The following is a 17,803-nucleotide window of genomic DNA, read 5'->3' on the forward strand; positions in this document are numbered from 1 at the left end:
GCATTTCGTTTTTTCTGCCAAAGTGGAGTATCTTGCATTTGTCCCTCCACTTTGGCAGGAAAAACGAAATGCAAAGATACAGAATAGGGGACAATGCCTGGCTTGAGAGCAGTACGTGTGAAAAAGATCTTGGAGTCCTCGTGGACAACAAGCTAATCAAGCTAAAAATATTTGAAAAGATGCCATATTGAGGACAGGGAAGCCTTGTTTTCTTTGGTTTCCCAGGGTCTAAGACAGGCATGGGCAAACTTGGGCTCTCTAGGTGTTTTGGACTCCAACTCCCATAATTCCTAACAGCAACAACAACAAAGCTTTATTTATATACCGTCCGAGGGGACTCACGAGTGGTTTCCAAGTAACATCATCAATATATGCAGAGTAAACAACATAAACATAAAATCAAAAAGGGAATATAAGCATAAAAAATCACAATAGCACATCTATATAAATAAAAATGTAATGTTCATTTGTGGGATTAACATAATTCAAAAACCACTGGACGAATCGACACCAAATTTGGACACAAGACACCTATCAGGCCAATGAGTCACCATCACTCATTAAAACACTGAAAAACATAGCAAAAGAGACTTAAAAACAAAAAAAAACAAAACAAAAAACATTACAACTCATGCGTACAACCACATATATACACACACAAAACACATATACACAGACAGGGCCACAGCAACGTGTGGAAGGGGACTGCAAGTCTATATAAATAAAAATGTAATGTTCATTTGTGGTATTAACACAACTCAAAAACCACAGGACGAATTGACACGAAATTTGGACACTACCCCCCTAGCAGACCAATGAGTGACCATCACTCATAAACCCCTCCCAAAATATAGCGGAAAGGACTTAAAAACCAAAAAAAAATCTAAATGGTGATACAGCGCATGTGCGAAAACCACAGCTCCCAGCATCCCCTAGACCAGGCCCTTTAGAAGAGGATGCCCCAAATGTCCAATGACCAAATGATATCTTAGGCCCTCAAGTTGGATCCGAGTTATTGTGTTAGTCCTTTGACTCATCATCTTTGTCTAGCCCAGTGGTTCTCAACCTGGGGTCCCTGGATGTTTTTGGCCTTTGACTCCCAGAAAACCTAACAGCTGGTAAACTGGCTGGGATTTCTGGGAGTTGTAGACCAAAACACCTGGGGACCCACAGGTTGAGAACCACTGCTCTAGGAGCATTGAGTAGCCAGGGTCCATTAATAAAACAGGAGTTTCATTCATAAAAAAGGAATCCAATTAATAAATAATAGCCAAATTGGTCAGATGCTAGTTTTGGTTACAGGGACATTACTATGTGGGCCATGGAAGAAGCCTTAGGTTCCCACATGTGGGAGAGATAGGGGATTATGGGATCATTCCAGCCTGGTGTCCTTGGCAAAACTATGAATTCCCTGATTTTGAACTATCTTTTACAGAGTCCTGGTGGGGGTGGGGGTTACCTCCATAAGAGGCTGAATGCAGGGCCATAGCCAGAAATTTTTTTTGGGAGGGGTTGAAATTTTCGGGGGTGGGGGTGAAAATTTCGCAGGCGGGTGTGTGTGTGAAACCTGCCTCCTAGCTCACACTGAAGTAAAGAGCACAGCAGAGGGCAGAGCAGCCTTCCATAGCCTGCAACTCCGCCCCTGTCAACCACCTCCACCAAGTCTGGCCACCTTAATGAGAGCATTCAACACACACACTATTGCTGCAAGTAATGACAGTGTGAATAAATTGTCAATATTTGCCTGAGATAGTGCTTGCAGTTCTGAGGGACTCTTAATTTTTTGCATCTCATAGACTTAGCATGGGGATTTGGTTAACCAGTTAAAATTCATGAGTAAACCAGTTTTTTAAAAAAAATCTGAAACATTTCGGGTGTGTGTGTGTTTGAACCCCTAAACCTGCCCCCCTTGCTACAGGCCTGGCTGAATGGCTTTGATTGTGTATTTCTTAATGCCAGAATGGAGTTAGACTGGATGGCCCTTGGAGGGTTGCCCAACTCTTATGATTTGAAATACAATAAGCAGCATTCTAAATTATGAGACATACATTATGAGACATGTCCAACTGCTGAGCAAATTCTTTGCCTGGCCTCCTGCTTTCACTCAAATGGCAGGCCTCGAAGCCAGTGAGGAATTGTACCTTTGCAGGAAAGAAGAGCAGGATACAAAGCGTAACAATGTAAACACATGTATGAAAGACCTTTTTCACTTGCTTGCACTCGAAACATAATGCCCCTATTATAATCTGCTGTCGCTCTCGAGTCTCATATGTCGGGCTCCTTTGGTCCCTCCTGGGGCCGCATCCTGGCAAAGCAGCATTGTGAGGCAAGCACGTGTTGCCGTGGCAACAGACACAGCATCAGCGGCTGGGCCTGTACTGGAGAGCGGCCCGCTTTTGGGGAAGGAGCCCACAACCTGAATGTGGGGCAAGAGACACATCCCTCACACACCCTCCCCGAAGGCCGGACCCCCTTGACCTTGAGCTAGAGATCTCAGCCTTAGTGGATCCAGGTAAACACAACCCCTGTGGGCCTGTCTCAGCGTAGTCCTCAGGGTTGGGCTTGGCAGGGGAGCAGGGAGTGGCTTTCGAGGAGGGGAAAAAAAAAAAGCAATTCCAGTCTGAATTTGGGGAGGGGAAATACATGGCCAAAACTCAGTAGGCAAACATTTCTATTTCAACATATGAAATTTGAATATCATTGACTGCAAACTATATTTTCACATCCCCTGAATTTTGCTGTAGCACAAATTATAGTTTGAAATGAGACTCTCCGTCCATATGCACCTGCTCAGATGAAAGCCAGTCACCCAAATCTACAGTACTTTTAGCAAACATTGATTTTTTTAAAAATGTGGAATAAGTTAAACTGGTGGCACAGTGGGTTAAACCACAGAGCTGCTTGACTTGCGGACTGAAAGGTTGGCAGTTTGAATCCAGGGAGTAGGGTGAGCTCCTGCTGTTAAGCCCAGCTTCTGCCAATCTAGCAGTTTGAAACCATGCAAGTGTGAGTAGATCAACCAGTATGGCTTCAGGAGCCCCCGGTGGCGCAGTGGGTTAAAGCCCTGTGCCGGCAGGATTGAAGACCGACAGGTCACAGGTTCGAATCCGGGGAGAGGCGGATGAGCTCCCTCTATCAGCTCCAGCTCCTCATGTGGGGACATGAGAGAAGCCTCCCACAAGGATGATAAAAACATCAAATCATCCGGGCATCCCCTGGGCAACGTCCTTGCAGACAGCCAATTCTCTCACAACAGGAGCAACTGACCAAAAAAAAAAAGTATGGCTTTTGCAGGAAGGTAACTGCGCTCCATGCAGTCATGCTGGCCACATGACCTTGGAGTTGTCTACGGACAACGCTGGCTCTTCGGCTTAGAAATGGAGATGAGCACCATCCTTAGAGTCGGAGATGACTACACTTAATGTCAAGGGGAAACCTATACCTTTACCTAAGTTAAACTCTTCCCCACTGAAGTCATCAACTAGGAGTGTCAGTGTTTATCTCTGAGATGGGCACTGCCATTTATCTTCTAATATGCCAAGATCCAGTATCATATTTCTCCCTGTTGCCATCAAATACTTCCTTCTTGCCTATATATAAATATGCATGCATGCACACATGCACTATTGCTTCCTGACCAGTGCAAAAATAAAAACTATTTAAAACAATACAAAGATAAAACCATTGGAAAAAACATACCAAATACTCTTTTAAAAAACTGTCTAAACTATTATTTATTTATTTATTTGCTTACAACATTATATACCACCCTTCTCACCCTGAAGGGGGGACGCAGAGCGGCATACAAAATACGGTCACTTATGTACACCCTGCCAAGACTCTACCCTTGGAACACAATCATACTCAGCCAATGATAGCGTGATGATGATGAAAATATCACAGGAGAAAGACATCGGGGATTTTAAAAGAAGCAAAAAAAGTGGAAAAACAGAAGATTAATATGAACGATTTGAGTTTTTCCTCATTAGCACTTAGTTTGTCTTTAAAGGATTTTGCCTAAGGCTGCTAGAAACTTTGAATATTATTGTGGACTGCTCAAGTTTATGAACCATCAGTTTGAGGAACACTGGTCTAGAGCAGAAATTCCTAGTTCCTACTAAAATTCAAACCATACGAGGCAAAACATCTTAACAAGTCAAAGGATCAGTTTCAGGAGGTCTAAGCTGTTTGTTTTCCCAGATGCTCATCTCAAATCTCTGCTTTTTTTATCACAGTTTCCTCCATGTCTTCATCACTTGCCTGCTTTGCTTCAGTCAGCTCTATAGAAGAATCCAGTTCCATTAATTCACTGCAGGGCCGTGGTGTGATATTTGCTCTTCTCCCCTGGTAGCAGCAGCCCAGTCAAAGCCATGGGACCCCCTGCTCACCTGCTGACAGGTAAGGTAGGTGCTGAGAAATGGCACAAGGACACCCTTGCAACAGTGCAACAGACCGGCAGCCTGACGAAGCGCTGTGGGAAGGAAGCCCTTGAGCTTTGGTGTCCAGCCGGCCTGCCTGAGGAGACACCATACGAACGCAAGGTTAGGAAAGATGCCTGGAAGTTCAAGTTAGATGTCTTAGCAACTGGAGAGGTGAAGACGAAGCCCCCAGAAGGGCCAGGGGTGACTCTGTGGAAGAGCAAAGTCAAACCTCCTCCTTGGATCTCCAAAATAGCTTTGCCTTGCTGCCGAGACTTCAGTACCATGAAGAACAATGAATATGTGGCCCAATATGTCAGGGCAACACGGCTGGTGGTGAGCCGTCTGCGCCAGGCCATCATTGAAATCAATGAGCAGTTCAAAAGGCTGATGCACCTAAGAGAGCAGCTTGACTCGACGCTGGATAAGATCCGCCAGGGTCTCATCACTAACAAGCAAAGCCAAGCCATCCGGGAACACCGGCCAGAATCAGAGAAGGTGAGTTCTTTGTTACCCTTATTATACCCTAACTCTAACCCTTTGCCAACTAACCACTAGCTAAATTCAAAACAGAAGTGTAGCAAATCTTAATGAACAGAAGGTATCGCAGGGCAAGAGACACATACACACTTGAAGCACTTTTGTTCATCTGTGTGCATTTCTATATCACTTTTTATTTTAAAAATTCTCAATGTGGTGTGCAATAAAAATGAAACTACCAGCTAAAAAAAAATAAGCATCAGGTCATCCAAGGTTGATTATGTCCCACATCTGGCCTGAACATAATCTGAAATCAGTCTAGAGAATCTGACTTGTCCAAGAGCTTCTGAAATTGTTCTGACACATTGGCTAGTAGATGAAATTTTTAATTGGGTAGTAACTGGATCCAAGGAAGGCTTTTTCACACAGCTGTTCAGAGGGGTTATATCAACATCATCAACGCTGGGTGTGTATAACATTAACTCAACAAAAAGGCTTTTGTAGAAGTATTGAGAGAATATTGTGCAGAAGTGTCCCTGGAATGGGAAACAAGTTCCACATCAGTATCTCATTTACACTGTAGAATTACTGCAGTTTGGTGCCACTTTAACTGTCATGATTCAATGCTAGGGAATCACAGGAGTTTTAGTTTTACAAGATCTTTAGCTTCCTCTGATAAAAAGTGCTGATAAAAACAACAAACTGTAGGACTCCATAGTATTGAGTCGTGGCAGTTAAAGCAGTGTTGAATAATATTCTAATATACCCTCAAGGTTTTGTTTTTATTCCTTTCACTTGGACCATCTTGCCCATTTATGTCTGGGGGTTATTAATGGTTGCTGGAGATATGGAGATGCTTTGTTATTTGAGTTGAAAAAATGATCAGAAACGACTGGGAGCTTCTTTGCGAGAAAATTTGGGAGCCACTGGAATTGTGGGAGAATAAAAAGGTAAAGATTTCCCCATAACATTAAGTCTAGTCATGTCTGACTCTGTGGGGTGGTGCTCATTGCCATTTCTAAGCTGAAGAGCCGGCATTGTCCGTAAACGCTTCCAAGGCCACGTGGCCGGCATGACTGAATGGAACGCCATTATTTTCCCGCTGAAGTGATACCTATTGATCTACTCACATTTGCATGTTTTCGAACTGCTAGATTGGCAGAAGATGGGCGTAACAACAGCTCACATCGCTCCCTGGATTCGAACCGCTGACCTTTTGGTCTGCAAGTTCAGCAGCTCAGTGGTATAACCTGCTGCACCACCGAGGTTCCTGTGGGGGAATAAGGTGTCTTCAAAAGCTTAATTTCTATTAAACTGGAGACTGAAGCATTGAAAGTAAAACCATTGCGCTTTTTCTTATGTTTGTATGATGCTGCCCAAAGTATATGCTATGAGTGTTAATCCTAGGAGGCTAAAAGAATATTTAATTTGTTGGTTGTTGCAATTTTCTCCCTTACTTGTTTTAGAGGCCATCTAGAAAAATCATTGGCCATGAAGCAGAGAGCAGCTTTATCCTCCTCACCTCCTCACTATCTATCTCCTTGGCCTGATTAATAGTTAGGACGCTTTTTTAATTTCATCACCCTACATGAGGAAGGTGTGTTACTGGCGATGCCGGACAGAGGCCAGAAATGCCATTCACAGCCAGGTTTTGTAGCAAACTTGCAGAACAAGTTTTACAGATCTTGTTCATAAGAAGCAGCAGTAAAAATGTACTGAAATCACTGGTGTTAAATCAAAGTTGGCCTTTCTGCCCTTCTTTGTCTCTGCCTCTCTAGATCACAGTTGCTCCAGTGGTATCACTAGGTTGGGAGTGCAAATCACAGTGGGCGGCACCATCAGAAGTGATGATACTAAAATTACTGTCTATAAATTTTGTGTGAAATGTTTCACAAGAAATTTAATATTTTAAATAAAAATATTCCTGTAATTACGTATTAAGTACAACAAAAAAATTGTAACCCCAGCTGTAGCTTCTATGTACTATATCAATATCCTGGAACCAAATGGCTAACAACTCTATGAAGATTTACTTTTCAAATTGAAAAATGTCCATGTGCTCCAGAGCTGTCATTATTACCCATGTGCACTGATGCTTCAAATCATGTGGTTTCATCTGTTCATGCTGCAAGCAAGCCCTGTTATTTTCGTTCCTGTTGTGTTTTGTTTGAATTTGTAAAATTTTGTTATTTTAGCTGCAATATTGGGGTCTGGTCTGGAATGGGAGATCCACCGGATGCCACTGCTTTGTTCACCACTTTAGTCTCACAAAAACTAACTCAGTGGAGATTAAAGACTAGATCTTTGAAGCCCTGGTCCAACATTCCTACCTAATATACCATATGACCTCTATTTATAGAGGAAGAACCAATACTTTTTCTCCTTATTTGATAATCAGATTAGCATTTTTAGAACGGGAATTTCCCCAAAGAGGATGCTAGTATGCATATGATTTGCCAAGACCTATTCCTGTTGTCCAGGCATTCTAGGAAGTATTGATAACCAATTATGTCCTGTATTAGGATTTTTGTATAAATTGTTTGATATCCCAACTCTCCCATTTTCCCCAACAATCCCAATATGTAAAAACCAGTTTACAATAGTTTTACTTATGTAACCTTCACTGCACATGTGTTCCTCTTCCCATTGGATAGATACCAGACAAGGTGGATGGGTTGATGAAATGGGAGCGGGTGGAGTTCCTGAAATTGAAAGCCAAACTGGAAAAAATGATGGCATCGTCAGGAGAACATCTTAAGGTAGGAAATAAGGCATGGATAAGATCCCCTCGCTAGAATTCATACAGGCAATGAGACAAACCCACCACAATAAACTAGGGGAAAGCAGTAAAAGGCAAAGTGGGCCAAAGAGGTTATCTTGACATCAAGGGACAATGTTAGACTGGGTAGGACTGCCTTATCTGAAGCATCATAGGACCGGAGTATCCAGCGGCTAAACCTGAAACCTAGGGCTAGTGTTGGAAGTATCAACACTTGTATAAAGAGCAATTAAGGACAGAGAGAAGATTGTGGTGCATGCCTTCTGTCTTGTTTTCCAGCTCTGTTTATCAATGTAACTAAAAATGTTTTCCTTCCTTATTGCATGTAGAGAGCACCCCCCCCCCCCCCTTCTCAGAAGTCTTTTATGCTTTATTGCCCTTTGTTTTAGACAGGAGCACCATTAGATCTTAAGCTGCCTTATGCACTGACATGACAGTCAGCATTAGGGACTCTTCTACTGAAATTAGGTAATTTTCTTTTGTCTGTCTACTCTTTTATCTCAGATGTTTTACCTGCAGCAATAAAAGTAAGTTTTTACCTTTTTTTAACCTTACCAGAGCATCCTGCATACTTCTCTTCTGTTTCCTACCATAACCTCAAATATAGCACAGGCAATACCAAATATTCTTATAGGTAGGCCCCTGATGATGTTACTCCTATCTCATTATATCTCATGCATTGTTAAAAATTGCTTAGAGATATAATTCAAATTACATGCACAAACTATTTTAAATGGGTGAAAATGATTTGATTAGGACTTATGTTTTCCCAATGTTGCCCTAAAGTTAATAAATAAATAAATTTCTAAGTCTACTTTCACAATTTTTACAAGCACCGATTTTAACACTAGGGAGTCATAATCAAATCCAATGAAATTTTCCAAAGAAAAATCTTTTCTAAATTTCTGTTTTTACCGTTTACTTCTATTAACTAATCTCATTCATTGCCCACATTTTCTTTTTCCTTTTAACAGACTGTGAAATCCTCCCTAACCCCAAAACCATAATAATTACAGTCATAATAACACTACCAATAGCCAAATGTTGGGAGAAGGGGACATGATAAGGATGTTAAATATATAGCTTTCAGATGCTAAGAATCTAACATCTCAGTTTCAAGGTTTTCTTTGGGAATGGGTTAAGGAGATAGAATGAATTTAGTAGAAAGTAGATGAAAGGATAAGGTAAGTGAGAGAAGGCAGATATAGCCAGAAGAACTAAAAATTCTGAAAAGGAGGAAGAGGATAAGACAGAGCTTTCCAAACATTTCATGTTGGGACCCTTCCACACAATCATATAACCCAGAATATCAAGGCAGATAATCCACAATATCTGCTTTGAACTGGGTTATCTGAGTCCATACTAGCATATAATTAAGTGCAATGTGGATTTTATACAGCTATGTGGTAGGGGCCTTGGTGACACTTTTTAGACATGCATCATTTCACGACATAATTGTTCAATTTTACTAGAAAATTGGAGATTAAACTAACCCTTTATGAGAAATAGACACATACATAAATTATGACAATATGTATGGGGTCACAATATATCTCATAGAAACCTTTCATTTATATTTTTAAAAATATGTGATTTATTGCTTATTTCACATAGACTCAGAAGTTTCTCATTATGTTTGCTTGACATGCAACACACTGCAGATGACACACAGTTTGGAAAGCTCTGGACTAGGGAAAGGAGAAGATGAGTGTACAGTGGGTCCTTGATATCTGCTGGGGTTTGTTTCTAGAATCTCATGTGGATACCATGAATACTCAAGTTCCATAATAGACAATAGTGCAATAAAGTACAGCCCCTTCTATAACATGGGACATTTTATATAATAAGGGCTTGCTTTTGGATTTCCCCCCCAAGTATTTTTGAGTTGGTTGAATCCATGAATGCTGAACCTGTGGATACAGAGGACTGACCGTAGTTGGGAAATCTGGGAATGATCCAAAATCTGATAATCTCATGAGAGAGCACGGGAGGTCTCGAGCAGGAGGTTATTCTAGGAGCAGAGCAACTACAAGGTAGTTGGAGAACTGGGTGATATATGGAGATAATCCACCTGTATCCAATCTTCTTCTGCTGTAGCCTCATGGACTATTTCCGATCCAAAACTTCGATTTATTGGGGCACAGAATGTGGAAGATGAAAACATGTTCCTCTTCGCGTTGCCTCCTCCCTCACAACTGTCCTACTTGCTACAGGCACTGGGCAAATGCAGGGAAAACCTGAACACCTTGTGTGGCGAACGTGGCCAGGTGCTTGACCTTGTTCCTCAGCCTCTGCGGATGGTTCTTTTAGGGGCAGGGCGAGACTCCTGGCTTGGACTGAGCCGACCCTCGTCCCCCTGGGTAGAGCGAAATGAGACACCCATACCTGATCCTGTTGGACCCTTCACGCCAGGTACAAAAACTGTTTGGTGCCCACATACCTCTAAAAATAACATTAGAAATGGCAAATTCATAAGAATGGAAGGAATGCCCCACTGCCACAACTGAGAACAGATTGCTGCATCCTAAAGCTGCTCACAACGTTTACTATAAAAATTTAATACAAAGATACATTGGGGGGGGGGGGGGAGGGAGTTGCTGAAGTCTTTTTTGCAGTATAATTTAGATGTCAGGCCTGTCTTCTTGAGAGCAGACAGAAGAAAGCGATTGTAGAGCTTGGCTAACACACAGAAGTATCCCAAAATGTAGTTTTGGGCATTATTTATGTTTATTTGTAAATTTCATAGAATCATAGACTAAGAGTTGGAAGACACCACATGGACCATCCAGTCCAACCCTCTGCCATGCAGGAAAAGCACAAAATACTCCTGAGAGATGGCCATCCAGTCTGTTTAAAAGCTTTCAAGGAAAGAGCTCCCACCACACTTTGAGGCAGAGAGTTCCACTTCTGAACAGCACTTATAGTCAAGAAGTTCTTCCTAATAATGTTCATGTGGAATCTCCTCTCCTGTAATTTGAACCCATTGCTCCGAGTCCTAGTTTCCAGGGCAGCAGAAAACAAGCCTCCTCCCACTACTTAATGACACCCTTTCACATATTTATACACGGCTATCATGTCTCTCTTCTGAAGGCTAAACATACCCAGCTTCAAACTACAGGAAAGGAGATTCCACCTGAACATTAGGAAGAACTTCCTATCTATGAGAGCTGTTCAGCAGTGGAACTCTCTACCCCAAAGTGTGGGGGAGGCTCCTTCTATGGAAGCTTTTAAACAGAGGCTGGATGGCCATTTGTTGGGGGTGCTTTGAATGCGATTGTCCTGCTTCTTGGCAGATGGTTGAACTGGATTGCCCACGAGGTCTCTTTCAATATGATTCTAAGGCACTCCTCATATTGCATGGTCTCCTCACAAGGCATTATGTTTGAATATCAACAGAGGGAATTATATGGCATAAAAGAAAAGAAGAATGGGTGGCACATCAAACATGACCAAAGTATATTATAGTTCAGCAAAAGCAGTTGAGTCAACTGAAGTCAGATTTCTTAAAAGAGTAGATCGTTTAATGGCAACATGTCAGAGTATAGTCCATTGGTAAAAATAAAATAAATTAATGAAAAAACCCCAACAGACACTGAGGTGTGATATATTTCAACCAACTAAAACATATTTAAGAAGAGTTCATATCTCCTCTCGCTTTCCCTATCTCTGCCGTCTAGAGTGTGCAGCAGCTGTAGAAGAGTCCCGGCGCCTCACCTTCCTCACCAAGGATGTATTAGTTGAGGTGCAAAAGGCCATTGACGAGGCACGGGAAATCCGATATGCAACTCACTGCTACATTGATAACAGCCTGGCAGGCAAAAGAGAAGAGACACTGACTCACAAGGTAATGGGAAACAAAAGACTTGATCTCACGAACTTGGTATTATACTACAGTTGCTTTATTGCTAATAGAATTGAGCACTCTATATAGCACATCTCTTCATTAGCGCTATTTGTAGTCCTGCATTTGTACGTCCAAACACCCTCATAATCCTGCCTCCCCACACTACTAGTTACATAACTTTTAAATATTTTTTCACAATTGCTCAATTCCAGCGTTTGAAAACAAAAATGTAAGTAGAAAAGTAAAATATACAAGAGAAGCTATATAGCCAACTTGGGAATAGCGAGGAGAATCCTGCCCCCTGACTTCACTTTACTGCTGGTAGGCCAACACAAAAGCGGAATGGACCTATTTCACCAAGGTAGAAGATATGAACATTATGGGACTAGAAGCTATTGACAGATTTTACCTGTCACTCATTTAACTAATGAATAAATTAAAGATTGGAAAATCCTGTAGATTTTCTCCCCTCCTGTAGAGGGGAGACAAACCGGTAACAGGATGCACAGTGCCATGTGTTAAGGGACTGTCACTAAAAGCAATGGCCCAACTGTAGTGCCAGTTCCTAAAATCCCCCACTCCGTTTTTTTTCTCAAGCAGAACTAGGAAAAGTTACTTTTTTTAACTTTTACTACCAGCATTCCTCTGAAGGAATTCTGTCAGTTGAAATCTAAAAAGGATGTTTTCTGATACCCTCTTCTGATGATTGATAATCTATAATCAAAGCCATTCTTGTATGGACAAGCAAAACACTGATTGGCACTAAAATGGTGTTCCAGTGCCAAGGTGACACAAATATTTGTTCTAAAAATTTTGTTTTTGCCTTGCTTTACATTTTATTGGGTTGTGTCATGTTATCATTAGTTGCGCTGTCTCTATTGGAAGAAAAATGGGCTAGAAATGAAGTAATATATAATTAATTAATAATTAAAATAAATTAAAATTAGGCCTCAGCGTATGTATTCATGAGGCTCAATACCTCACAAATATCTAATGAAGCACATGGTGAAGCTATTTACTATGTCTGGTCTTTCATGTCTTCCCTCTTGATGTGGATGGAAATCAGGATTCCACACATACATTTTTTGTGCACATACTTACTTCCTACTATACTGGCAGCAGAAGTTAGTTAGGCCATTGCTGTTGTTTGCAGAACATATATTCACTGGTTTTCACACTCTTGGGGGTTTGTACCTTATCCTCTTGTGCTGTCACCATAGTTTCTGAATTACATAGGTATGCAGCATTGATGAAGATAACTTAGGAATATGGTGTGGAAAAGGATACTTTGGTTCTCATTCTGATTAGACTCTGCAGATTGTAATGTGATGAAAGTATCTACTGACACTGCCACAGACCTTTATTTTGGTTTGACTATGCTATCTCTAATCAGGGTCCTAACCACATGATAATTGTAGTACTTTTTTAGATTTACAACAGGCACTTTTTATTCCATTTCCTCTTTCTCAATTTTTCTTCCTATATCTTCTAGATCAGGGGTGTCAAACTAATTTTCACCAAGGGCCAGACCAGCCTAATAGTTGCCTTCAAAGCACTTGTTGCTCTGAGGTTGGGGAAAGCTCAAAGGACATTTCAAAGTCGGACATCATATCCAAAATCTTACAATCGAAATTCAAAAACAACTATCCTGACTGAAGAGAGCAAACTGCAGCCTTCCAAACATTAGTGTATCATAACTTCCATCAGCTCTAGTTGGAATGTCAAATTATGAGGAATATAGGAGTTGTAGTCAAACATCGGAGAGCCCCTGGTGGTAGAGAGGTTTAAACCTCTGTGCCAGCAGGACTGAAGACCGACAGGTTGCAGGTTTGAATCCGGGGAGAATGCGGATGAGCTCCCTCTTATCAGCTCCAGCTCTTCATGCAGGGACATGAGAGAAGCCTTCCACAAGGATGGTAAAAACATCAAAACATCCTAGCATCCCCTGGGCAACATCCTTGCAGACGGCCAATTCTCTCACACCAGAAGCGACTTGCAGTTTCTCAAGTTGCTCCGGACACAACAAAAAAAAAGAAAGTCAAACATCTGGAGAGCCACATGACATGGCAGGCAGGATATTTAGGATTAGAGCTAACTCCAAAAGTGTGGAACCAAAACTTTATTCTTATATAGCTTCTTGGGCTGTTAGGCTGCCAAAAGGACAAAACCTCCTCCAAAAATGCAGCGCATCCTTCATTATTCCTAGTTTTAGTACAAAGGACACATACACACACGAATGTATATGCCTGTTTGTGTGATACTAACAAATCTGATTTCCTGTTTGTGGCAGGAACGGCTGGACATGACTCTGGCAGGCACACGTAGCACCCTGCACCGCTGCAAACGTTTTCAGCATGAGATGTGTATCACCCGGGGAATGGCTTTGGTAAGTTCTGAGGATTGAGGGGGTAAGGGAGCTTCAATTCCCCACATTCTACCTTCTCCCACTTTGTTTGCTTGGGAATCAACTGAGGAAGAAACTCATTCCTAACTCTTTCTTTTTTTCTCTTCACATCCAGAATCTAAACCATTTTTTGATCTTCATAGGGCCCTGTGAGTAGCAAGTATCTGGAAACACGGGAGAAGTTGACACGGCCAGTGGTGCAGGTGTTCCAAAGGCATGTGGGAACACAGCTCCCTGAAGCTGCAATCCTCAACCAGGTAAAAGTTAGGCACCATGACTTCTGAGTGGGTTTGATTGCCATGAAACATGGCAGCATCCTTGCCTAACAGGGAGTACTGATGGCAAGTGCAACTCCACAGAGTATTGTTGACATCTCCCTAACTGGTGCAAGAGAAGTTAAAGGAGATATAAGATTCTTTATTCAGAACCACTGCTTGCTTCACTTTGCCCAATAGTGATAATTTTCAGGGAATTAGTGGCAGGTTAATTAAGAAAACCAAATCCTCAGTATGGATTTATACAAACCATAACCTCTATTATAAAGCTAGGCAAAGACCTGTGAGTTGTCATATTGGTCAACTAAGTATCGTAGTCTAGAGCTAAGTAATGGTGATTCTCCAAGGTCCCAGGCAAAGCCCTCTTGCTAGTTCTGTTTCAGGTGATGGTACCAAGTAGGTATCTAAAACCGAGAATGCACAAATGGAAAATAACTAGAGAAAATTGAAATACCAGGTTTTCTGGTATCTTTAGTAGATGGTTTGCATATTTTAAAAATATGTATAAAAGATTTAGCTTTAAATAACAAAATTTCTTAATATGGTGGCAGCGATGCCTAGGGTTACAAATGTAGGGGAAGTCGAACAGGACAAAAGTTATGGTATCCATTGCCCCTTCCACACCACACTCTTATTTCATGGTTATTTCTATTTTAACTGCCATGGCAACATCCTTTGCAATCCTGGAATTTGTAATTTGGCAATGCTCTGGAGCTGAGAATTCTCAATAAATCTTCCTAGACTAGTGGAAATGAGAGAAAGTACCTTCTCAGTAACTGCTTTCCAACTTTGAAACTTCCCAGACTTGGGCTATGTTGTATATCAGTGGTTCTCAACCTGGGGTCCCCAGATGTTTTTGGCCTACAACTCCCAGAAATCCCAGCCAGTTTACCGCTGTTAGGATTTCTGGGAGTTGAAGGCCAAAAACATCTGGGGACCCCAGGTTGAGAACCACTGTTGTATATAGTTAATGTGTGCTATGTGAAGGGCAGGCCACACTTAAGTACAAAGATTGCAATTTAAGAATCCAATTCTGTGCGTGCTTATTAAGAAGTAAAGGTAAGTGTGATCAGTAAGATCTGTTCTATAACTAAGCTGAAATTGCTATAAAAATTTGCTAAACAAACAAAAGCCCAAGCGTTAACCTGATATAAGTCACCCAAAGCTGGTGTTTTCTTTGGCATCCAATTATTTAGTAACTCCTCCTCCTTCTCTGGTTATTTTCCTCCTCAGTCCACTGCACAGTTAGATCGCTCCATAGCAGATACGGATGACAATATTGCACACCTAAAAGCCACCCGACGTTACTTGCGAGATTGCATTCATGAGAAGCAGACGGGCTTTGAAGTTGATGGCAGTATTAAACGGCTGCGGGAGCGCCGCATGCACCCTCGTACTACCATGAAAGAGACTCTTGAACTGGTCTACACCTAACATAGCAAATGAACAGAGAGAGCATTAAAAATAAAGAATTGGACATCCTAGAGTGGCTTGGAACTATTTCTTCCTATAACAGACTATGCAATATAGTGTCCCTAACCAGAGCATAGTAACCTGCCTGGAGATTCAAGCATTATTATTATTATTATTAACTTTATTTGTACCCCGCTAGCATCTCCCGAAGGACTCGATGCGGCTTACACAGGCCGAAGCCTCAAAACACAATACAATAGGAAACATAACACAACAATAGCAAAGCAAATCAAAACAATAAGCAAAATAACGACAATGGCAGTACATCAAGACATTATTAAAAACTGGTTCGGTCGGCGCAATGGGGTACAAGGGTTAAAAGTGCTGAAATGGCAGGAGGCACGTAGGATTAAAAGTGCGGTGTGCAGCGACGATTAGCTATGCTAAGGTGCTACTAGGACTTGGGGTGGGGATTCCTAGTCTGAGAAGGCACAACGGAACAGCCAAGTTTTTAAATTCCTTCTGAAAACAGCTAGAGTAGGGGCTTGTCGGAGATCTTTTGGAAGGGCGTTCCAAAGTCGGGGGGCCGCCACAGAGAAGGCCCTGTCCCGTGTCCCCACCAAGCGCGCTTGCGATGTGGGTGGGATCACGAGCAGGGCCTCCCCAGATGACCGGAGCGAGCGTGTGGGTTCGTAGATGGTGATGCGGTCACGCAGGTAGGGTGGTCCCAAACCGTTTAGGGCTTTGTAGGTGAGCACCTGCACCTTGAATTGGGCTCGGAAAATAAATGGCAGCCAGTGGAGCTCCTTAAACAGAGGGGTAGACCTCTCTTGATAATGAGCCCCAGTTAGCATCCTGGCTGCTGCCCGCTGGACCAATTGAAGTTTCCGAGCCGTCTTCAAGGGCAGCCCCACGTAGAGCGCATTGCATATCAGCTTCAGGACAATACCAGAACATACAAGTGTTCTGCATTCATGATACAGGATGGGAACCACTGCTCTAGAATTACTCTCATTATTATAGAAAGGGTTCACTCAAACCTGGAGGGAGCTCTGTCTTTTCCACTTTGGCTGTTCAATTAGGCTCCATGAAGATTTTGTAATCTGTCACATTAAAAGTGCATATAGTATATGGATAACATTTTAGAATAAAACACACACCTGCTGAATAATTTCATTTAGGCCAATAAAAAAGAGAAGGGAAACTGTGGTAGGAACTGTGCTAAATGTAAATAATGCAATTAATTCATTGTGAATACAAAATGTGACTAGAAGGCAAACTAGGAACTGAAGGAAGACACATGAAACATTAAGATCCCATCCCTGGTACAGCATATTTATCAGTCTGATAACCCAAATTAAAATCCTCTTACTTGCATCAGGTCTGAAGGCCCTTCCAAATAGCTCTATATCCCAGAATATCAAGGCAGAAAATCCTACAATATCTGCTTTGAGTCCACACTCAAATCATGTGAGGTTTTCTGTCTTGATATTCTGGGATATAAGGCTGTGTGAAAGGGCCCTCAGTAGTAAGTGAAGTAGAGTCCCTCTTTTCCATCAGAAATAGAGGAGGGGGTAAACATGTTCTCTGCGGCTCTAGGGATTAGGACACAATAGAGCATGGGATTCAAACAACAGGAAAAGAGATGCCAATAATTTATGATCGTGTTATAAAACAAAGTATGGATTGTTGATGTTGCAATCCCAGGTGACAGCAGGATTGCAACTGGAAAAGCTGACACGATATGAGGATTTAAAGATCGAACTGCAAAGACTCTGGCACAAGCCAGCCAAGGTGGTCCCAGTGGTGATCGGCACACTGGGTGCAGTGCCTAAAGACCTTGGTTTGCATTTAAACAGAATCAGCGCTGACAAGATTACCATCGGCCAGCTGCAGAAGGCCAACTTACTGGGATCTGCATGCATTATTTGCCGATACATCACACTTGGGAAGTGTGATGTATCGGCAAATAATATGATCCAATACAACAGCCAGCAGAGTGATCTTGTCTGCTGTGGACTCATCTTGTTGTGTTTCAAATAATAATAATAATAATAATAATAATAATAATAATAATAATAATTTTATTCTTATACCCCAACTCCATCTCCCCGAAGGGACTCGGGGTGGCTTACAGAGGGCCATGCCCAACCAACAGAGTTAAAAAAATGGCATATTTTAAATACATGA

General features: G+C 41.8%; 1 protein-coding gene across 1 annotated transcript; it reads left to right on the forward strand.

The window, feature by feature from the left end:
• The first annotated feature begins 4,370 nt into the window (after positions 1 to 4,370).
• Positions 4,371 to 15,672, forward strand: TEKTL1 (tektin like 1). The gene is made up of 7 exons (XM_060759262.2): positions 4,371 to 4,916; positions 7,553 to 7,657; positions 9,891 to 10,089; positions 11,355 to 11,521; positions 13,812 to 13,907; positions 14,069 to 14,182; positions 15,434 to 15,672. Exons 1-7 carry the CDS (start codon positions 4,371 to 4,373, stop codon positions 15,632 to 15,634), a joined length of 1,428 nt encoding a protein of 475 aa, XP_060615245.2. The 3' UTR covers positions 15,635 to 15,672.
• The last annotated feature ends 2,131 nt before the right edge of the window (positions 15,673 to 17,803 follow it).

This window comes from Anolis sagrei, chromosome 2 (assembly GCF_037176765.1).
Source record: "Anolis sagrei isolate rAnoSag1 chromosome 2, rAnoSag1.mat, whole genome shotgun sequence".
In the NCBI taxonomy this organism is placed as follows: domain Eukaryota; kingdom Metazoa; phylum Chordata; class Lepidosauria; order Squamata; family Dactyloidae; genus Anolis; species Anolis sagrei.